Here is a 23595-nt window from a genome sequence, read left to right as displayed (position 1 = left end):
TCATTTTATCTACCACATAACTGACTTATCTATATTATTTATCTACCATTTGACTGATTCTAAGATAAATTTTCCCCATATTTTAACATCTCTGAAATCAGTGTGTGTCTTCCAATTCATGGCATGTCGTAGTTGCACTGGCAGTGTTGTTTCGGGCGGTACATAAAAACAATGCATTTGGTGGAGTTTTAGAGTCAGTGAAATATGGTAGTTCAGCCTGATCTCTACTCACCTTCACCTTCATCTCCAGTAATGACAATGTAATTCTTCCTAGTCTATGTTTTTAACTTGAGGTATGAATCACATAAAGCACACGACTCTTAAATGTATAGTCTGATGAGCTTCTATAAGTGTAACTGCCACATAGATCAAGGTACTGAAGGACATTACCAGAACCCCAGAGGCCTCCCTCACCCACCTTCCAAGTCTCTGTCGCCTCCCCAAACTCTGACTTCCATCACTCAAGCTTGGTTTTGCCTGTTTTTTGCATCTCATATAAATACTGAATGTACTCATTAGCGTCTGGCTTCTTTTGTTCAACATTACGTCAGTGAAATTCATCATTTCGTTGCATGCAGCAATAGCTTTTTTCATTTCTGTGAAGTATTCCACTGTATGAATATACCCCCGTTTACTCACTCATTCTACTGTTGCCGGATATTTGGGTTGTTTACAATGTTTTGTGTAAATAATGCTGCTATGAACATTCCTGTGTTTTTTGGCTGCATTTCTGTTGCATATACACCCAAGGTAGAACTGTTAAATCAGGCATGCATAATGTTCAGCCTTAGCACTCTGGAATAATGCTGAACACCACTGCAAGGTAGCTGTACCATTTTATACACCTTCCAGTAGTAAATGAGAGTTTCAGATGGTCCTAATACCAAATGTTGGCAAGGACTATCAATTTTCTTTTCCTTAAAGACATTTCTGTGGGTATGGGGGTATTATCTCACTGTGGCTTTAATGTATAATTCTGTGATGCCAGATGACACTGTTCACCTTTTCTGTGCTTACTGGCCATTTGGACATCATCTTTTGTGACCACATGGGTGATCACCTGACATTATTTTAAGTGCGGGAGTCTGATGTTAATGCTGTTTCTGGTACTATTTACTTCCCATCACTAGAAGCCTCCTCCTGTCTCCCTCTGTCACTACTTCTTCATATGAATTTCTTGGGCATCTCGGGTCCACCAAGGACCTCCTTGCCTTTCAGCAAAGAAGCAGAGCCACCTATGGAACCTGTTAAGTAACACAAATATGACACCGTTTGGAATGGCAGCTAGACATCACCTGTTGCTGGGGTGGTGGCTGGAGTTGTGAGATTAAAGAATCCATCATATCTCCTCCAATGGGAGAAGGGGGATTATCATCCTCATTTACAGACCTTCTTCGAGCATCCTGATTGCTGTCAACAAACATATTCAGGAATGTCTATGGATATAAACAGGTAAAATTTAGATTATTTTACCTAACTTTAGTAAGATATTCTTAATCACTGAGAATGTGTTAACAGAAACAAACATATTATGTCCATTATCTGAAATATAAGTTTGACACGTGGCCACTATTGTTAGGCCAACCTAGAAGAGAGAGTGATCAATTTGAAGAAAGGGGGAAAATTGAGGAAAAGTTAAACACAACAATAAAAATAACATCTAAGTTAAAATGTTATTGTGTGAGCAAAAAGTTGAAGAAAGAAGTTCACCCTGGCCAAAATATTTTCTTATTAATTTCTGAATCAAAAACGTGGAAAAGAATAAAAAGTTGTATGGTAGGCATATAAGTAACTTCAATGACTCGGAAAACTTCCTATTTAGTGAGAGTTCTCACTTTTTAAGCCAGAAAATATGAAAGAGGAAAGCTGAATAAAGAAACTAAGCCACCTTTTCCCTTTTTATTTTATGTGACTTAATCTTAAACATCAAGAGTGGGACAGTCTTGTTTTATAGGTTATGTCATCTAAAATTAAGCAAGGCTACCAGAATTTGTGTCTCAAGAACAGATTCTCTCTTTTTTTTTTTTTTTTTTTTGCGATACGCGGGCCTCTCACCACTGCGGCCTCTCCCGTTGCAGAGCACGGGCTCCGGACGTGCAGGCCCAGCGGCCATGGCTCACGGGCCCAGCCGCTTCGCGGCATGTGGGATCCTCCTGGACCGGGGCACGAACCCGTGTCCCCTGAACGGGCAGGCGGACTCTCAACCACTGCGCCACCAGGGAAGCCCCTCTTTTCTTTTTAATGTAAATTTCATTTATTTATTTATTTATTTTTGGCTGTGTCGGGTCTTTGTTGCTGCGTGCAGGCTTTCTCTAGTTGCGGTGAGTGGGGACTACTCTTCATTGCGGTGCGCGGGCTTCTCATTGCGGTGGCTTCTCTTGTTGTGGAGCACGGGCTCTAGGTGCACAGGCTTCAGTAGTTGTGGCACGTGGGCTCAGTAGTTGTGGGTCGCGGGCTTTAGAGTGCAGGCTCATTAGTTGTGGCGCATGGGCTTAGCTGCTCCACGGCATGTGGGATCTTCCTGGACCAGGGCTCGGACCCGTGTCCCCTGCATTGGCAGGCGGATTCTTAACCACTGCACCACCAGGGAAGTCCCAGATTCTCTTTAATATGCTCCACCTTCCCAATCTTCAAAAATATAGATTACAAGCTTATCAGAATTACTGAAAAGCTTTTAAAGGTACAAAGTCTGATTTCTAATTAAAGATAATAGATTATTCACAACACACATTTCATCTTCTCTCAACACCCCACTGAAGCTCCTAAAAAAATTTTTTTAAGCAGTAAGTCACCAAGACAAAAAGAATGGGATAAGAGAGAAATAGCAATAAATTCTAGGAGGTTGCAGAGCAGATGGTTGAGTGGTAACTGAACTATCTGATGTGAGGAAGTTTCTTCTTAAGCAAGCAGTGGGGAAAGCCAAGAAGCAAAGCTATTTCCATCCAGATCTCCAAGATACACAGGAACTGGCAGCATCAGATACCCCTGGAAATGGAAATGAAACAGACTAAGAGCAGAGGACTGGGTGAAACGTCTTAAAGACAGTAGTGAAACCCTCCAGAGCCTCTGGCACTCCCACTGAGTTAGGCTGACCTTTACCACCCAGGTGGAAGGTCTCTGATTGGGGGCAGGGGGGGACCTCTAGGATCAATTGACAGCAGGGGTACCATACTAAAAATAGAGATTAAAGTTTACATACTGAATGCTGAGAATACTAGTTTCCTTCTCTTATTTGACTTGCCAAATATTGGGAGCCAGATGCACAACGGCTATGCAGAGTCTTGATACTCTTCTCTTGGTACTCACACTGGCCCAACAAAAAGACCTGAAGCTACTGACATTGGGAGTTACCCAATGAAATGGCCCAAGCAGATCATCCTGCAGTGAAGATTACAGTCAGCAAGTGTCACCTTTAAATAAAAGCACAGAGTTAAGAATCACTTAATATTTGAAAACTACTAATATGAAAGAGATGAAAACAAAAAAAGGTGGATGAAATGGAGATTATGTAGGAAGAGGTAAGAGAAGATAATGCAGCCATATAGAACAGGACGTCATAAAATGAACTTTCAGAATCAAAAAGAGCTCTCGGAATTTTTTTAAAAGATGGCAAAAAAAAAATTCTTGATGGAAATGAAAAATAGAAGGATTGGAAAAAAAAGAGGAAATCTCCCAGAAACAAAGAGATAAAAAACAGGAAAGATAAGAAAATTAGAGGATAAGTCCAGGATGCCCAACTTCAGAATAGCAGGGGTAGCAGAAAGAGCTAACAGTGAACACAAAGGAAAAGACTCGAGGAAGAGCACAAGGAAATTCCCCACAACAAAAGGATGTAAGTTTCCAGACTGAAAGAGTCCACTTAGTCACATAAGGTTCAAGAACTGGAACAGGATGAAATGTCTCAATGGTCACAACAGAAGCTAGGGCACAATGGAGCAATGTCTTCAAAATTCTTCCAGAAAATGACTGCAACCTAGAATTCTACGCCTAGCCGCTCTCTCAACTAGATGACGCTAAACTAAAGATGCTTTCCGACATACAAGGTCTCAAATTAACCTCCCATGTATCTTCTCCCAGGGAGCTACATAGAAAGTATTCCACCAAAACAATGAAGTAAACCAAGAACAAGACGTGGGGTCCAAGCCACAGGGCACGCAACACAGGAGAGAAGTGAAGGAATCTCCTGCTTCACCACCCTTCTGCAGATTCCTAAATCAAAACTGGGCAAAAGGTCTGGAGCGCTACCATTCCAGACTGGAGTTCAGAGGACTGTGGAAGAGATGTCTTCAAGATGAAACTGGTAAGGTATCTGATTTGTGAACGTACTGAGGGGAGAGTTACATACATGGGAGACTTTAAGGTTGAGTTAGTGATAAGTACAGAGAGAGCTAAGAAACAAAAAAGTTAATTAATAGTTCCCAGGAAAATAAATGCTGAGCAAGAAAGGAAAAGTAATCATAGTAAGCTTGGTAGAATAGTGTTAAATACTCATAATAATGTGAACACTGAAAAATTACCTAACCATATCACAAGGTTGGAGGAAAGAAAGAAGATGAATCGGTACTGGGAGCAGCCTGAAAAGGGGAAGGGGCATATAAGAAAGAACTAAAAAAGAATTAAATCCTCATCTCCCATTACGAGAGTCAGATAACGCCCTCAACTAAGAAGTCAGCAAAGAGCAATGAAAGCATGCTATTTAGAGGTAAGGATGTAAATACCACGAGAATGAGCTATACTGTATAAGAGTGGAAAACAGAGTAGGAAACTGGCAAGACTGGGACTAATTTTCAAAACAGGCCATTTGGAACTATTTGACTCTAAACTATAAGAACATACAACTGAGCTGTCATACCAAAATCTCCAGGGGTTGTGGCCCAAGACCTTACATTTTAAAAAAAGTATCACAGCTGAACTGATGAACAAAGCTTTTCAATATTCACTGATAAAGACTACTTTTAAAGTTCCTTGAAGCTCCAAAGAGCAAATAGGACTCTCTTTAGTATCTTCACTCATTACATGGTAAGGAAATAAAAGGAAGGACATCTTATCATTTCATATACCTAGGCACAGCACTTTACCAGAAGTTCTAGCTCCTTCAGAATGAAGTTGCAGAGATGATGAATTAACATGGCTACTCATTAAATTTAAACAGGAATTTGTTGCTTTTCCTCCCCATTATTTCCCCCTCGAAGGAATTGTTTTAGAGATCACATTTATGTTTACTAATGCTGTAAACACTGAAGTCCATTACCTTGAGTCCTGGTGCAGGATAAAAACCTTCAACTAACTTGCTATTATCAAAAAGACTATAGGCCCCATCGCGTATTGCCACAACGCCTCGACTCCGGCAGTATATATCAATGCAATACATGTTCCTGAAGGCCAGTCTGATGTGGGTGGACGACTGCGGCAGGATGGAGAAGCACTGGTAGGCAGTGTTGGTTCTCTGGGTCAAGCCCAACATCGGCACAGTGGGCAGTTTGTTGATGGCATTCAATGGAGCCTGAGTATCAAACAGTACCTACAAGGAACAAATGCAGTGAGAGCAGCCAGTTTCTGCTAAAACCTCAGAATTTTCAACGTAAAATCGTCACAAATGAGACAATGTCCTTCTGGCACATTCCATACAAACTTTCGTCGTTAAAGACAAGTTAAGTCCACATGATTTTTTTTTTTAGTTAAGGGTACTTTAATTAATTAATTAATTTATTTTTGGCTGTGTTGGGTCTTCGTTTCTGTGCAAGGGCTTTCTCTAGTTGTGGCAAGCGGGGGCCACTCTTCATCGCAGTATGTGGGCCTCTCACTGTCGTGGCCTCTCTTGTTGCAGAGCACAGGCTCCAGATGCGCAGGCTCAGTAGTTGTGGCTCACGGGCCCAGTTGCTCCGCGGCATGTGGGATCCTCCCAGACCAGGGCTCGAACCCATGTCCCCTGCATTAGCAGGCAGATTCTCAACCACTGCGCCACCAGGGAAGCCCCCAAGTCCACATGATTTTTTGAGGAGTTTTACACGAGACACTAACACTGAGTCTTATTTTTAAATAGAAAATGAACTTAATTACCTGTAATAACTGAACCACATTTGGTGTTTTGTTGAACATTTCTTGAAGCTGATGGAGAATGGTATTGTGACAGTTACTGCATCCTGAGTTTGGACCAACAGTTCCCAAAGAAATGTGAAATTTCTGATGTATGGAATTCCACTGGATACTAATCTAAATCAAAGAGATTACATGTTTCAGAAACCGAGAAAGGAACGGAGTCAATCAGAAGAAAAAATAATGTTTAAACAGTAAGGCAAAATGCCAAAGATCTAAATGAGGTCTTTTTTGGAAGCAACTCATGAGACCCTGTAAACTGCAGATGTGCTCTCCCTATGGACATTCACTGAGTATGTGTGTGTTAGACAGCCCACTTCTACTAAATAAAACAGAAAGAGAAGGTGCTAAAGAAAAAATTTTGATTAAACTTTATTTGAAAATTGTCATTGTTTCTTATTTTTCCATTTTCTCTTGAACGGAATAAGAGTCACCCCCTAGGTGAGTACCGTATTAAAGGGAAAAGGAAGCCAGCCCCAACAGATGCCACCTTCGGTTAACAGATTTTAAAACACTCAAGTAACTTCTGATATTACTTTATGTGGAAGAGTCCAGAAAGAAGCTAGCTGGCTGAATTTATATACTAAATTTCTAGGACTTTACATATGGGGTGGGGAAAAAAATAAGAAACTACAGATTATGGGGAATACCTTCAAGATTAATACAGGATCAGATAATGTTAACAACCATGTGACTAAAAGCACAGACATACCACACTGTTCAAGACCATTCATATATAATCTTCATTATAGTAATCACGCTGCTAAGCAGATTTGAAATCAGTGAAGAAAAAAAAACCCATAAATACCAAAAGTATATTACCTTGCCCAAAACTCTTCAAGAATACATACTCCAAAGAGGGTATAGTTTTTGTTTTCAATTTTAAAGAGTTAAGCATTATAGTATATTTTTTATCAACAAAGTATTTAAAATTTACCATTTTATCCCTAATTTTTACTTGAACCCTCAATTATTTCAAGAAAGTTTTCATAATTTTTGAATTCTTGAGTTTTTAAAGATATATGAGAGGAACTTTAGTTTTTTTGGGGTTTTTTGTGCACCCCACCCCCCCACCCCGCCAAGCGGACACCCTGAGACCCCTGGAAACCCCTCTGACCTCCACTCACCGTTGCCAAAACGCCCCAATCCCCACAAACGGAGTGTTTAACCCGTCCAGGGAACCCCCTCGCCTACGCTTCGCACTCAGGCAATCCCCACCCCATCTGAAGAGGTGGAGCCCCTCCTGGGGATTCCACCCCAAGTCCCCCACAGGAGTCATCTCCACCAGCCAGGCGGCTTCTCCGCCTCCTCCTCGCAGCCGCCGCCGTCGCCGGGAACCCCCACAGCTCCTCCCGCTCCCGCCCCCGCCACCCCATCCCCGAGGAACTTTAGTTTTAATTAATTCATAGACTTACTGAACTTCCCTTGGTGGTTCCATAACACAAGATAAGTTTTCGGTAATTATAAACACGAACTTCTGAGAAAATGTTTAGATGAGTGGGTATGTCTAAACAGAAAGAAAACAAAAAAGTTTAAGATTATACATACGAAATTTTAAAATATATATTTGAAAAAGACGGCATCTTGGCAATAGTATATGCCTAGATAGAAAGGTCTCTGTATATATAACTTAGTTTAAAAAAAAAAAAAGAAAGGAGAAAAGATAGTAACAGCATAAATAGGTAGTAGGGCTTCCCTGGTGGCGCAACAGTTAAGAATCCGCCTGCCAATGTAGGGAACACGGGTTCGAGCCCTGGTCTGGGAAGATCCCACATGCCGCGGAGCCACTAAGCCCCTGCGTCACAACTACTGAGCCTGCGCTCTAGAGCCTGCGAGCCACAACTACTGAGCCTGCATGCCTAGAGCCCGTGCTCCACAACAAGAGAAGCCACCGCAATGAGGAGCCCGCGCACCGCAACGAAGAGTAGCCCCCACTCGCCGCACCTAGAGAAAGCCCACGCGCAGCAATGAAGACCCAATGCAGCCAAAAATAAATGTAAAAAAGAAAAAGAAAAATTTCAAAAGAAAAAAAAAGCTGAAAGTATTTCTAATAGTTTACTTAGTTGGTTGACAATAGTAATAAGAAGAAATAAATAAATAGGTAGTAGGCTTCAATTTCCATTTCGACAAAAGGGGGCCAGGGCAGGGGCAGAGATGTACTGAAGCAGTACAGCATAGTGGTTTATGGGTTCCAATTCCAACTCTGCCCTTTGCTAGCTACGTGAACTTCAGCAAGTTTCTTAAGTCTCTGTGACTTGTTTTCTTCATTTGTGAAATGAGGGATGATAAATTACCTCATAGGGTGACTGTGAGGAGTGAATGAGTTAATACAAGCGTTTATTACATTGTGTGGCACACAGTAAACTCTCAATAAGCACTATTATTATAATCTGGTATACCTGTGTGTTAAAATTTCTCAATATATACGAATCATCACAGTGGCTGTCTCTCGGGGATAGACTGACTTTTTTTTTTTTTTTTTTTACAACGTGCATGTTTCACTTCCTCAGTTAAAAAAGGCGGTGGCGGATGCTTCCCCCCCTCCCTCCGCACCAAAGGAAGATTATCACTTGTACCTGGTAGAGAACGTGCAAATTCCAACACACACTCATATAATCGTGCAATGCTATTCCAATCATTAAGGAACATTTCAACCACTTTTCTACCACCAACAGGTTCAGACAACAGGTTTTCATATGTCAGATAAACATGCCGGGATGGTCCTACAGATTAAAAGAAAAGATTAATAGTAATCAATACAAAAAACAACCCAGAAATATGCAAAGACAAAGTGTGTGAAGCATCTCACCTTGCTCCCTGGTAGAGGTGCCATTAAGTGGACAATTTGCAAACACTAACTCTGCCACCCAGGTGCGGTTATTTCTACCTTGTAATCGGAAAGTGCAATCAAGAAGAGAGCGGTCCAGAGCCTTTTGCGTTTCCTCATTTACACCCTTACAGGGAGGAATTCTGGTGATGAAAGACAGCATATGAAGTGTACTTCGTATCACAGAAAGACAAAAGCACAATCTACACAATGACAGGCAGGGTAGCATATTAGAGCTTTGGTTCAAAGTCCACTACTAGGCAGCTTCTGCAAGAGAAGGAAACAATTCACAGCAGTTAATAGCATTTAACCCACTTCCATTCATATCAATATGGATTAGGACTCTCATTTTAACAGTGATGCTCGCCTTCATCCTTAATCTTGTTATTAGAAAAGACCACAATTTCTCAGAAAATCAAAGATACTGGCTTTCTATGAAATCTACCTAGAACATCCTCAAGGAAAAGCTAAGGAGAACAAAATATTTTTAAGACCACTCTTTGAAGTCAGGATGACACAGTGAAAAGAACAAGGGCTTTGGAGTAAGGGACCTGCATTCTAATTCTGACTCAGCCACATTCAACCTCTCTGAATTGCAGTTTCGCAACTATAAGATGGAGATAAATAACTACCTTATGGGTCTCTGATTTTAAAACATGACAAAACATATATATAAAGTACTTATGGTGGCTGATACAGCAGGTATCCATATATGTTAGTTTCTCCTTGCAGTAAAACCAAGTCTTGCTCACTGACTGCCATGACAAAATTTCAGGTTCGTTATCTCCCCCCACCTTCTCCGCTCCTCCTCTGTAGAGGTAACTCACTGTGATGGGGCTACACATGTATCAACTCATTTAACATACATACTGTCACTTATATGTACCACATACACAAGAGGAATGTATTAGCTTCGGTGTCTTAAAATACCCATCTCTTGCAACTTTATGAACTATCTTATTTGTCATAAAACATGATGAGGTAATATATTTTGGCTGTTTTTTTCAGTAATGGATGAAATAATGAGATAATATTTAATTACACGTTATCCTTTAACTCACAGGGAAGGTGAGTTAATTATCAGACTTGGTATAATAATTATCAAAATCAGCAAAAAACAACAAATATAACTAGAAATATGGAATTTTGGTTCAGGCCTCTCATTCAGATATAACACCTAGACCAGGCTTTCTCAGGGTTGGCAATATTGACATCCTGGGCTGCAGAATTCTTTGCTGTGGAGGGCTATCCTGTGCAGGTTATCCTACCCTGGCCTCTACCTACCAGCTGCCAGTAGCACCTCCCACCCCTTCTTCTCAGTTAATGAGAACCAAAAATATCTCCAAACATTGCTCAGTGTTCCCTGGCAGGGAACACTGCCCTGATGTTGAGAACCACTGACCTAGAATAAACAATTTAAGAGAGAAAAAAGAGACAGAGATTGTATATGGTAAAAAATAAAATCTGTAGGGGGAAAGAAAGCTATCCAGGTTGCATAAAAATAGAATTAATGTACTGAAATTTTCTCAGTAAATTAAAAATTCCACCACAGCTTGTTTTAAATGTACACGTTTGGGCTTCCCTGGTGGCGCAGTGGTTGAGAGTCCGCCTGCTGATGCATGGGACACGGGTTCGTGCCCCGGTCCGGGAAGATCCCACATGCCGCGGAGCAGCTGGGCCCGTGAGCCATGGCCGCTGAGCCTGCGCGTCTGGAGCCTGTGCTCCGCAACGGGAGAGGCCACAACAGTGAGAGGCCCGCGTACCGCAAAAAAAAAAAAAAAGTACAGGTTTTAAAGTTTTTTCAAAAGTTAATATTTCATACTACATACTTGTTATCACTCACTACCAAGAAGATTCTGTCCAACATTATTTGGGGTAGTTATTATAGAAATCGCATACACTGCACATATGCTTCGAACTTCGGGTATACTGAGGACTTTTGCCTGCCCTTACCCCTCAAAATGTACCTCTAAGCCACAGTAGTTATAAAGCAGCCAATTCAGATAGATTTTTTAAATCCTGATTTTGAAAATATAAATGCAGTACATTATCCTTCTTTCACATAAAATAGGTATTTCATGAAATCCATCTGGTTAGAAAATGAACACATAGAAGTCAGCATGTTTGGAAGTAAGAATTAAGTAAGACTCCTTCCAATTTATGTTCTCAGGGACAACACGACCCTGAAAATGCATTCTATGTCACTTTCTTAATCTGTGATACCGATATAATTGGCTTTATTTCAAGGAACCTGCAAAATATCTACTTGCTTTTAAGGTTATACATGTAACAGAGAGAAATAACAATAACTTTAATCCTCCCTGCATGATCATGTGAGGTGGAAAAAAAAAAAAAAAACAGGTTCCCCCAAAAGGAAACCTGACAAAATCATTACAAACACAAAATACTATTATTCAATATATTTGCCAAAAATTAAGAACCGAGGAAGATGTTCCCCGGACAATGGATTTAACATATCTGAAAATTTCTATCATTTCAAAAAAGTTTTTTGATCTAAACAGCTACTCCTGACTGATTTTTCTCCTGTAATTCTGAATACTGAACAAATTTAGAAAAGTAAGCTCTGGTCTTCTAGGGCAGATGTGTATCAGCACTGCTCCTTCTCCGCCATCACGTGCTGCGTGTCAGTTTCGTTCTGAGGGATTTTACAAACATCAGTAACCACGTTATGTCCCCACAGTGCAAAAGTGGGGAGGAAGATCACTGAAAGTGCTAGTAAAAGCAGCACAACTGCACCTACAAGGAAAGTGGGGTGGATTTTATATAGATTGCACGTGCATATGCAGGACTCAGTCGCATAACTGACAAGCCGAGTCACACAACTTGCAAAAAAGAGCTGGGCCTGTGCATTACTTGCATAAGCTACCAGAGGCAAACGAATCACGAGATGAAAAAACCTTGTGGGCGTGGCTGGAGGACCAGCACCACTGCCCATTACTGTAATGTTAGTTCAGGAGAGGGTGGAAAGTTTGCTTAAGAGCTCAAAACAAGGCACTGCGAGCATGCTGCTCTCGAGACTGAGTCATCTGAGCGGTGGGATCAAGGCTCTTGAGTTTGCACAAGGCAACAGGCCCATGAACCAGAGCAGTCTAAGGTGTTTACCATATTTTCAGAGATACAGCAAGAAGGCCTGCTCAACAGATTTTCAAGGAGATAAGCTGAACAAGAACAGAACATATTTTTTAGCAAAGAGGAGAAAACTATGCTCAATTTTAAAGCTTTGAAGTCATACTCCCATTTAATATGAATATACCTAGGACTAAATGCTTAAAAGAAGAGTTTCTGAAGATTAAATGAATTGGAGCAATTACTTACTAATTATAATTAGATCTATCCCAGATTTTAATTTAATAAAATCATATTTAGACATTTATTATTTTTTCCTTCCCCCGATAACGGACAGCTTGTACCAAACAGATCTCTTTATCCATTTCTATATATTTTCCTTTTAAGTTTTAAATAAAGGAAACAATAGCCAGGATATAGTAAAGACTTTCTCAAAAATTATTGTAAAATGAAGATTAAAAAATATGAAGTGCTTCCTCTCCACGTAAGGACTATAATGAATTCTCTTGAGTTCAAGAATAAAAGGGACTGAAATGTCTTTTGTAAAAATGCCGAGAGCAAGATATTTTAAGATTCTTGCAAAACATGAAAAATATAACTAAGAGACTAGAACACAAATGTTATCATCTATTAATCTACAGTTGTCAAAAAGAGTAAAAAGAAAAAAACCCTATACTTTAGGCAGAAGTAATATAAAACCAAAGGCAAATTAATTAAAAGTTTTACATTTTCCTTTTGATGTCTATTCTAAGACCAGCTCTCTCCCCAGAAAGCTTTTTGTGGAGATGGCATTAAGGTAACCAGGCAGGGCAGCTATTCTAGTTCAACTCTTTATCTAACGTGAGCACCATGACACATGGGTGGAGTGCACGCTATCTGCGAGTCCTTCCCACCTTCCACAGGGCAAATTGATTCCCAAGTAACAAAAATTAAAGCCCCGCTGGCTCAAATTGCAGAGCCGCCATGTCTTGGCAGACAGGAATTCAATAAATAAAAATTGCTTCTATGATTTATATTATTAAGCAACGTCTAATAAACAATACAAATGTCCAAAAAAGAAAACTGCTTTGTGCACCAAAAAGGGTGATCTCTTAAATGGCATTCTAGCTTTGCAAGTCCATCCTGGTCACCTTATAAATCACACACGCTGCCTTAGTTTTCCCTCTAAGCATCCTTTGGCCCCCTTGTCCTCTACCCGTTTAGAACCAAGCCCTCTGCCCATCTCCCCCTGCGTGCTCTTTCCTGGTGATGTAAGTTACTATCCCAGCTCAATTACTTTCACCTTGGTACCGACTCATTTACTTCTCCTGCCCAGACCAGTCACCTGGGCTTGAGACACAACCCTGCCTGCCCAAAGGGATGTCTAGGCACCTCAAACTTAGCAAAGCCACTTCAAACTCACATCTTCGGTCCCGTCTTGGAAAACATCACTGTCATCCATCATTTGCCCAAGATAAAACTAAGAGTTAACTTTGCCACCTTCTCCTCTTTCTCACCTTCGACATCAATCTAATCACCAACCCCTTAAGATTTCGTCCCCTAAGTCCTTATGGAACTTTCTCTGGTCCAAGCTACTAAGAACTCTGGTGTGAACCATTTCAGCAACTAGTTTTGCTACTTCAGTCTTGTTCCCCTATCAGAGTGAGCTTTCAAAAACACCTATCTAATGATGTCAGTTTCTGCTTAAAATCATCTGATGGCTTCTTACTGCCATTGTGGTAAAGTCTAAATTCCTTAAGGACACTTACAAAGACCCTACAGGATCTGACCCCTTCCTGCTCACGTCTCTAGGTTCATCTCTCCTAACTCCTGCCACGCCCAACTTCCTTCAGTTCCAGGATGCCGAGCTTTCCCTTCCCTCTAAGCCTTCATTTTCGCAGTTATTCCTTCTGGTTAGGGGTGCCCACTCCCATTCTAGCTCCCTTTCCTCTGGCTAATTCTCACCTCTCCTTCAGTCTACGTACAACTGGTACTTCCTCAGGGATACCCTTCCTGACTTCTGAACTGGCCCAGATCCCCCTGCTATGTGAACCCACAGCATCCTGAAGGGCCCTTTCAGAATTCAAGGCTGACACATACTCACACTCAGTAAACACCTGTTGAATGAATGAAAGATAAGCCAGAGGAAAGACATCCTAAAATACCAAGTGCTGCTGGATCTCCACTTGGCAGGTGAAAGAGAACGCTCCCCCAGACCGTAGTAATTCCATGCAGAAATCTGTGACATCCGCAGGTTCTGAACTCGGCTTTATGCTGACTCATGGAAGGAGAGGGGCAGCACTGGCAGTGTGGCTGCAGTGTGTGGCACCAAGTCAGACACGTGACAGGGACTTACTTCAATAAGCGAATCGCATGACTGAAGCCATCACCTTCCATTTGCACTCCTTTATGTGGAATCTCCAGATTGGACAGCTGAAAACAGAAAAGCACAGTTATGTCAGACCACCAATTTGACAAAGGAAACTACCTTTTCTAAGTACTACTGTCTCTATTCTCGTGGCGTCTGTACTAGAGTCACTCTGTCCCAAACTGACAACGTATTAGGCATGAGCATTGTGCCCCATCATCCGATTTCCTGGGAAACCAAATAAGACTGGTTTTCTTGTGTGATTCAATTATGTTTGTTTGAAAACAAAGTTCGAGTCATAGCCACATCTCATTTTTAACCACAAACGATATTTTTCCGTTTATCACTTTTCTGGAATACATTCTTATTTTTAACAACTATTTCCTCCGTGAAACCCAAGAAGAAAAGATTTCCACTTTATGCATTTACCCAGTGAGATATCATTCCCAATTGGAGGATTCAGTAAATGAGTTCAAAAGATAAATGCAGGGATAGTGCCTGAGACCTTATCAGTGGGACTACAGGTTATTTGGGTATGCCAGGAAGTCATCTGATCTAGCCAAGAAATGCCTGCCTTCAGCACATATTCCCAGGCCTTCTCTGACAGAGTATTTATTTATTTATACCCACCTTGTTCCAGAAAGGATTTAAAGCAGCCCTAAGCATTTCACTGAGCCCTGCTCTTTGGGCCTGGGAAGAGCAGAGGTTTAGGAAAATAGCTGCTGACCAAATAGGCAGGAGGGGTCCAGATTCAAAAGGAAGCAAAGTGTGGGAGGGCTTCTCTTCTATGGATCAGAAATATAAACATTCCTGGTAAGACTAGATTTAGTTATTCACATCTCAATATAAATTACTTTAAGCAGAAAATGTGCTTGCTTTTACCTTTAACATATCTTTTTCATTGAGAGAAGAAAAAGTTACGTTTTTAAGAGCTTGACTGAGTTCAGTAGACTACTACAGAATGTTACATGGCCTATGTGTGCAACAGGTATAGGAGCACAGGGAAGGGGGACAGAGGCCATATGCCTACAGGTGTCTACAGGGACACTACGAAGACACAAGCTTTTGCAACTTCTAGCCTGTGGGTAATGGGGAAGACAGCAGACAATGAATGAGGCATTACACTGCCCCTGGGCATCATGTAGCCTCCCTTCCCACTGCAAGGGAGTAACTGAATGACATTCATGTAACCAATCCACATGGCACGATGAAAAAGCCCAACAACACAGTTAAGTAGATACAAGCACGGACACCGCACAGTTTTGGAGCTTTGGCCAGTTCCCAGACAAGAGGACATCCGTCAAGCTTACAGTTCTAGGAGCGGGGACGTTGTGGACATAAGTATCTACTTTCGCCTATTTCTGGGCTTGCATTTTCTGGGCTACTGCTGCTCCTCACAATTTCACACCTTATTCTCGGCCTTCAGATCCCAAAACCCTATAAAGCAGCGGTTGGCATACAACAGCTCATGGGCCAAATCCAGCCACTGCCTGTTTTGGTAAATAAAGTTTTGCTGGAACACAGCCACACTCATTTGTTTAAATATCAACTATGGCTGGCTCACACTACAACAGCAGATTTGAAAAGCTGTAATAAAAGACTATGACCCACAAAGGCTTAAAAAATTTACCATCTGGCCCTTTATAGAAAAAGTCTGTTGATTCCTGCTCTAAAGAATCAAAATGTTTTCAACAAGTCTTCCCAAGACTATCATCGTCAGCCCAACTGATATAATCCACTTCCATGTTTCTAGGTCTCTTCTTCATTCCCAATAATTTACAGAGGGGAGGAGTCTTACAGAAAGTAAAACTTTAAACTAGAGGGAAATAATTAAGGTTTTGATGTATTACTTTTAAGGGCTGCCAATCCTTGGCCAAAGCCCTTTTTGGAAATACAAAAACGCAGGTTCTGTTACCTCCCTTTACTTTCATGTTTGGGGATCATGCTGGATATCACGATTGTGTACTCTTGAAAGACACTAACTCTGCATAAGTCTATTGCTTCTTCCATAGGAAAAGAGTAAAAATTTAGTTTAATATTCTTTCTGACCCGCTTCTCAGAAAGGAACCCAATTTTATTAGTAAGCAATATGGACAGCTTCACCCACTGAAAAATGAGCCACCCCTTTATCAACTACCCATCTCTAAAAGGGTAAATAATGTTCCTAAGAGGTATACAAGTAAGATGTTAATTCTCAAAAGTTGTCTTTTTTTTTTTAAACTAGAAGAATTTACTTTCCATTTCCACAAAGAACAGAAGGCCCACAATTTGGAACCAGAGAGATGAAATAATTTAAGTCATGTTTTACATGTATACCACGAGATGCTGTGATTTCAACCCCACCCCTCCCAAAATATACAAGTGATCACAACCATCTGGTTCTAATGGAATTCATGTAGCTTTAGCAAGGCATTTAAAAATTACTTAGATACCCCAAATTACCTCCAACCGAAGTCCTACAAATGGCATATTTGTATCACACATAGCGACAAAGTGAGCTAGAACTTTATTGAAGGCACACATTTCTCCTGATCGTTTGGTTTTCTTGGGTTCTACTGGACACAGATCATCAGACAACTAGAATTTAAGTAAAGAACACAAGTGGGTAAAAAAAGTACATGTGATGCAATTAGTTAAGGCAGTTGTACCACGGTAACAAAAGTCAAGGTAAACCAAAACAAATGTTAATTCATTCAACAAATATTTACTGAGCAAATATTGACCTAAACGCTAGAAATTTAGTAGTAAATATTATGTATTTAACAAGCTGTCTTTTGGAAAATGGTATATAATTATTAATTAAGAGAGAAACATTTGCAAGAATACATAGACATATGTTACCTAAACCTTATTGCTGCTCAGTATCTTAAAAACCATACCAAATTCTTTCCCATTTAAAAATTGTTAAAGAGCACAGCAAAGTTCATACACGCAAACCCTGTGCTCATCCCTGTATGTGATCGTACCTTGCGCTTGGTACTGCTTCTAGGCTGCTTCCCGTTTTTTGTACGATAAACTAATTCCTGGATGTTTTCCTTGAACTGCAGCAGCAGGAGGGCCATGACAGGGCTGTCTTCACGATCTGCAGCATTCACAGACATGAAGTAGTACTGGTATGACAGCTGTGTGGGTTTATTGGGAACTTCCAACATCTCCACAACCTAAAAAGGCCCCAAATCAGAAATGAGTCTCAGAGACATAACTGATAAGTGTTGGATATTTTCCTCCTTATATCAAGTAGGGCTCAGAATTATATGCCTAATGTGGATGCCTTTTTTCTTTAAACAAGGACAAATCAGTCATGATCTCAAAAAAAAAGGCACTGCAATTAAATATGGAATTTGTTTTCTAAAAAAATAGATCAGGCTAAAGAACAATGATAAAAGTAAATGCAACCATAAACTAGAGCAAATGGAACATTTAGACTATCAGCGTTAGGTGTTCTTGAATTCATACCTTAGCTTATAAATTGAAAACATTTTCTGCTTAAGTCCAGCAGGTCTTCTAGATTTTCTAGAATGGTATCTATTTTAAATTGCCCTGCTGTCTCTCTTAACCAATGAAACAGCCTAAGAATTCCACTCTTATGGCAGAAGAAAAATGACAACTACCTCTCATACTTGGAAGCATATAAAAATAAACTCTGATTTTTCAACTGAAATATACAGTCACTGTGAGGATAATAACATCAACAGTAGTTAACACTGATATAGAGCTTACTGTGTGCCACGTACTGTCCTAAGTACTTGACAGATGTTAACACATTTAATCCTCCTAAAAACTCTATGAAGTAGGGATTCTTATCTTCATTTTTCTGATAAAGAAACTGAGGCACAAAAAAGTTAGGTTAATTGCCCAGGGTCTCAGAGCTGAGAAGTGATACGTTTTGATCCTAGAAGTCTGGATCCAGAGACCTTGCTCTTACTCACTATAACAGCTGACTATTTTCAAGGTCTACCTAAAATTTAAAAGTCCCCTAAATACTTTAAGAAGTGAGAGAAATGAATGCCATTGGACAAGGCTCTTGACCAACACATACTTTTATGTCTCTGTTCCTGCCTCCCTTCTCTCCACCTCCTCCTCCCCACACACTCTCTTCAGGAAATTGTTTGGTCAACACGTAAGCATAAACGCTGAGGTACCTGAGGAAATGGAAGGATTAAAAGTAAAATGGAACTTCACTAAAGCTATACGGATGGCAAATTAGCACATGAAATGATATTCAACATCATCAGCCATCAGGGCAGCATAAATTAAGACTACAATAAGATACCACTACACATCTATCAGAACGGATAACATTTTTTTTTAAAGAAATTACTGTTGTGGTTTATGGGGTTTTTTAACTTATTATTTATTTAGTTTTGGCTGCGTTGGGTCTTCGTTGCTGCACGCGGGCTTTCTCTAGTTGTGGTGAACGGGGGCTTCTCTTCGTTGTGGTGTGCGGGCTTCTCATTGCGGTGGCTTCTCTTGTTGTGGAGCACGGGCTCCAGTAGTTATGGCACACGGGCTCAGTAGCCGTGGCTCATGGGCTCTAGAGCGCAGGCTCAGCAGTTGTGGCGCACGGGCTTAGTTGCTCCGCAGCATGTGGGATCCTCCCAGACCAGGGCTCGAACCTGTGTCTTAACCACTGAGCCACCAGGGAAGTCCCGAATAGCTAACTTTTTTAAAAAAAATCACAATACCAAGTGCTGGCAAGAATTGCAGAGCAACTAGAACTCTCACGTATTGCTGGCAGGAATGCAAAATGGTCTGGCCACTTTGTTTTTTTTGTTTGTTTGTTTTGCGGTACACGGGCCTCTCACTGTTGTGGCCTCTCCCGTCGCGGCTAGCACAGGCTCCGGACGCGCAGGCTCAGCGGCCATGGCTCACAGGCCCAGCCGCTCCGCAGCATGTGGGATCTTCCCGGACCGGGGCACGAACCCGTGTCCCCTGCATCGGCAGGCGGACCCCCAACCACTGCGCCACCAGGGAAGCCCTGGTCTGGCCACTTTGGAAAACAGTTTGGCAGTTTCTTATAAAGCTAAACATACACTTAGTGTATGACCCAACAATCCCACTTTTAGTTACTTATCCAAAAGAAAACTTATGCTCACAAAAAAATCTATATGCAAAGGCTTATAGCGGCTTTATTCACAATTGCCCCAAACTGGAAACAACCCAGATGGCCTCCAATGAGAGGCTGGTCAAACAAACTGTGATACATCCATACCATGGAACACTACTCAGCAATAAAAAGCATGAACTATCATATATACAACGATATGGATGAAAATCAAAGGCATTATGCTGAGTGAAAGAAACGAAACTGAAAGGCAAATCTACAGAGACAGAGAACAGGTCCATGGTCACTAGATGAGAGTGGGGGGGGGGTCTGATTATAGAGGAGAGCATGCGGGAGTTCTGGGGGATGATGGCAGTTACAAAACTGTATGCATTTTTTAAACTTCAGACACTAAAACATCTGAATTTTTACTGTATATAAATTATATCTCAATACAGCTGGCAAAAGTAAAATAGCAGAAAGACATTTAAAGGCAGGAAGACTTTCCTCTGTTCTTAATGTCCATGGTAGTTCTTCCCACTACTATGAACGTATCATCCTTAAGTGAGAAAGATGAAGGATGAAGAGTAGTATACATTCAGTTTTGGTCTAAACCACGAGAAACAAATTATTGCTTTATAGTAAATCACTAGTCACTGAAGCTTAAAGCCTGGCTTTTTGTTGATACTAAATAAGGTCAGAAAGTAATAAATTATAACCATTTACTTCTGTGTGTGGCTGGGTACAAAAGATCTTTGTGTGTTCATAGGTTTGATTATTATGTATATCATTTCATATGTAGACCGGGCAGCTCACAGAGAACTGAAACAACAATCCTCTGTCACGTGCCAGATATAGTTCCACAGCTGGTATTTTAGAATTCAGAAAAAAGTGAACTTCACATCAATGACAGACTTATTCATCGACATAAGTAACCCTAACTTAAGATATATCAGGCTACCTTTTTATGACAGTATCTTTTAAAAGTACAGCTTAAAACCTTAAAAAAAATGCACTCCCATTACCTTCAACCAACAATCCTGAATTAAGTTGTTTCAAACACCTTAGAATCTTATCTAGAAATAGCTACTTGGTATACACAAAAATTTCTACAAGCAGGAAATATATTTATAAAATATATGAGTCCATATTTCAAACTCTTTCAAATTTTAACCAATTCAATGATCTCAAAGAAACTACTAGAAAACATCTGGAGTGTAACAGGAATGAGGATTTTACAGTGTATTGAAAGGTACATGCAATCAATAAAATGGATATATATGCCTTCAATCAATTAAGGATGAGAAAATAAAGCTACTTTAGTCAGCCATATTTAAAAGGCAGCGTTATGCAAGTTAACATTTGATTAGAGCCAAACAAGTTTATCTGACACCAAAACATCTCCAAACCTTCACAGTAGTTGCTTTCAAATTTTTTCTTACACAGAGATGCCTCATTCCAAGCAGAAACTAGGCCTCACTACAGGAGAGATCCTAGGGTGAGGGATAGGGGCATACCTTATATTCACCAACCCTGCCTAATCATTATATAATTTCTTACAGACATGATTTTCCTCTCTCCCTCATCCCTACCATCTCTCTCCCCTCTCCTGGGTTGAGAATCACCATACAAAATTCAAATATCCAATAAAATACGTTTGCAAGTTAAAGCAAACAATAAATTATTCAAGATACTAATAGAATTACTGAACTCGATCACCCAAATCACCCCTTTGCATACTTACGATGTAGTATTGTGGAAGACGGGTAAGTTTAATGAACAGCTTATTCTTAGAAAGGTTTCCAATAGGATGGGTTGAATAATTGGACAGCTGCAATGTTTCACTGCTTATTGTAGGCAAGTGTTTTATAGATTGTTTGCAACGCTGTTGTCCAAGCCAAAACCTTAAAAGAGATAATCCAAATCACAAAATCATAGACGTTTCTGATGAACTGTGCGCTACTGATTTATAAATAGATTAAAGACCACTAAGAAACCAATTAATATGAAATTTAACTGAACTAGTAAAAGGACACATGACCATAATGATGAATCATTCCTCTAGTTTTGTACTGGACTGTTAGTTCTAGTTCTAGTTTAAGGAGTTTAAACTGCAGTGTGAATGGATTTTAATTAATAAGGTAGAATTAACTAGTATTAAGGCTGAGACACTGTATCAGTTTATTATAGGAGATGAAAGATTTCCTATGCTTTATAAGACAGCACAAACTAATCTCAACATCTTTTATAAAATGCCTGAAGTGTTTATAAAACAAAATAGAACAACAAACAGTAAGTATAAAAGTATCTCATTTTTCTGGTATCACTGGAGATATTCAGTCCCAGTTTTTATACTGTGCAAATAAAGTGACAGGTATGCCTAGCAGGTGCCAGTAAGTGTTGCTTACCTTCTTCCCCGCTCTCTCAGTTAAGCCACCAGATTTCACTTTGATGCTTCTACTACAGTACTCCTCTTATTCCTTTTATCTGACTGTCTATCCTTGAGGCTAGGATACCATATAATATGTGAAAAAGGGATAAAATGATTGGTACACAAACTCTCACTGATCCACAATGAGACAACTCAAAATATAAGAATACAAATATAGAAGCTTTTCATAGCAACATAACAGTGCCACAACATCCAAGATCACGATCACTAGGCTTGCCTTGCATAACAGGGCACAGACCAGTTTGGATGTTGTTGCATTTCTGTGGTGAGCCACATGTGATACAAAATATGTACTAGTCATGTACAGTAAAGCCATGTTTAATAATATAATATTTTAAGGGCACTTTGTCAACTATTACCCCCCAAAATGTATAGCATCTGGAAACTGCTTTTTCACCCTGAAAAACAAATTTAACTACAGCTTCACAGGATCAATTGCTAGAACTATTAATAAAACAATGAAAATAAATTTTTAAAATACACCAATACTTGCCTCATTCTGGATGACAGTTAAAAACGAATATTCTGAACTTGCAAAAACTGCTTTCAGATCTCTACGTCCACTCTCATCAACATACCTTTGTGAGACTGGTATCTCTACTATGGATGTTATTTTAAAAAAACCATGGAAACACTTAAGATACACATTATCTCCTGTGATTTTCGTCATCAACAATCCAACCGAGATTAGTTACAACAAACCAGAAACAAGCTCATTTGCCACATTAAAAATCTAAATCTATTACAAATGTAATATATATAAATTATAAATGTGTGAATAATACATACAAGATATTCTTTCAAAGCATATATGGGATTGCTATTTCACTCAACTTTTTTTTTTTTTTTTTGCGGTATGCAGGCCTCTCACTGTTGTGGCCTCTCCCGTTCCGGAGGCGCAGGCTCAGTGGCCATGGCGCATGGGCCCAGCCGCTCCGCGGCATGTGGGATCTTCCCGGACCGGGACACGAACCCGCGTCCCCTGCATCGGCAGGCGGACTCTCAACCACTGCGCCACCAGGGAAGCCCTCACTCAACTTTTTTGTTACGACTTTGCAGAAGAAAAAAAAATTTTGAGTGAGTTACGGGCGGAAGACGGAGGAAGAGTAAGACTCGGAGATCACCTTCCTCCCCACAGATACATCAGATATACATCTACACATGTAACAACTCCTACAGAACACCTACTGAATGCTGGCAGAAGACCTCAGACCTCCCAAAAGGCAAGGAACTCCCCACGTACCTGGGTAAGGCAAAAGAAAAAAGAATAAACAGAGACAACAGAATAGGGACGGGACCTGCACCAGTGGGAGGGAGCTGTGAAGGAGGAAAGGTTTCCACACACTAGGAAGCCCCTTCGCGGGCGGAGACTGCGGGAGGGGGGGAGCTTCGGGGCCGCGGAGGAGAGCGCAGCTACAGGGGTGCGGAGGGCAAAGTGGAGAGATTCCTGCACAGAGGATGGGTGCCGACCGGCACTCACCAGCCCGAGAGGCTCGTCTGCTGACCCGCCGGGACAGGCGGGGCTGGGAGCTGAGGCTCGGGCTTCGGTCAGAGCGCAGGGAGACGGCTGGCGGCGTGAACACAGCCTGAAAGGGGCTAGTACAGCTAACCGGGAGGGAGTCCGGGAAAAGTCTGGAGCTGCCGAAGAGGCAAGAGACTTTTTCTTCCCTCTTTGTCTCCTGGTGCGCGAGGAGAGGGGATTAAGAGCGCTGCTTAAAGGAGCTCCAGACACGGGTGTGAGC

At 40.8% G+C, this 23595-nt stretch overlaps 1 protein-coding gene across 4 annotated transcripts in view; it reads right to left on the bottom strand.

Moving 5' to 3' along the window:
* The window catches only part of MED14 (mediator complex subunit 14), a 74725-nt gene that overhangs the window by 20989 nt on the left and 30141 nt on the right, over positions 1-23595 (bottom strand). For 3 of the 4 annotated variants that reach the window (XM_030834933.2, XM_030834935.2, XM_030834938.3), the window contains exons 13-22: positions 21146-21305; positions 17324-17518; positions 16800-16934; positions 14346-14422; positions 8906-9066; positions 8673-8819; positions 7512-7603; positions 6061-6213; positions 5252-5521; positions 1296-1436 (exon numbers count right to left, since the gene is read on the bottom strand). In XM_030834933.2, coding sequence (XP_030690793.1) covers positions 1296-1436; positions 5252-5521; positions 6061-6213; positions 7512-7603; positions 8673-8819; positions 8906-9066; positions 14346-14422; positions 16800-16934; positions 17324-17518; positions 21146-21305 — 1531 coding nt within the window. The remainder of the gene's footprint in view (positions 1-1295; positions 1437-5251; positions 5522-6060; positions 6214-7511; positions 7604-8672; positions 8820-8905; positions 9067-14345; positions 14423-16799; positions 16935-17323; positions 17519-21145; positions 21306-23595) is intronic. The other variant, XM_030834936.2, reaches the window with a different exon arrangement.

The sequence above is a fragment of the Globicephala melas genome, chromosome X (assembly GCF_963455315.2).
Source record: "Globicephala melas chromosome X, mGloMel1.2, whole genome shotgun sequence".
Lineage (NCBI taxonomy): Eukaryota > Metazoa > Chordata > Mammalia > Artiodactyla > Delphinidae > Globicephala > Globicephala melas.
Note: the sequence above shows the minus strand (reverse complement) of the source record. Positions and strands in the feature narration are given on the sequence as shown.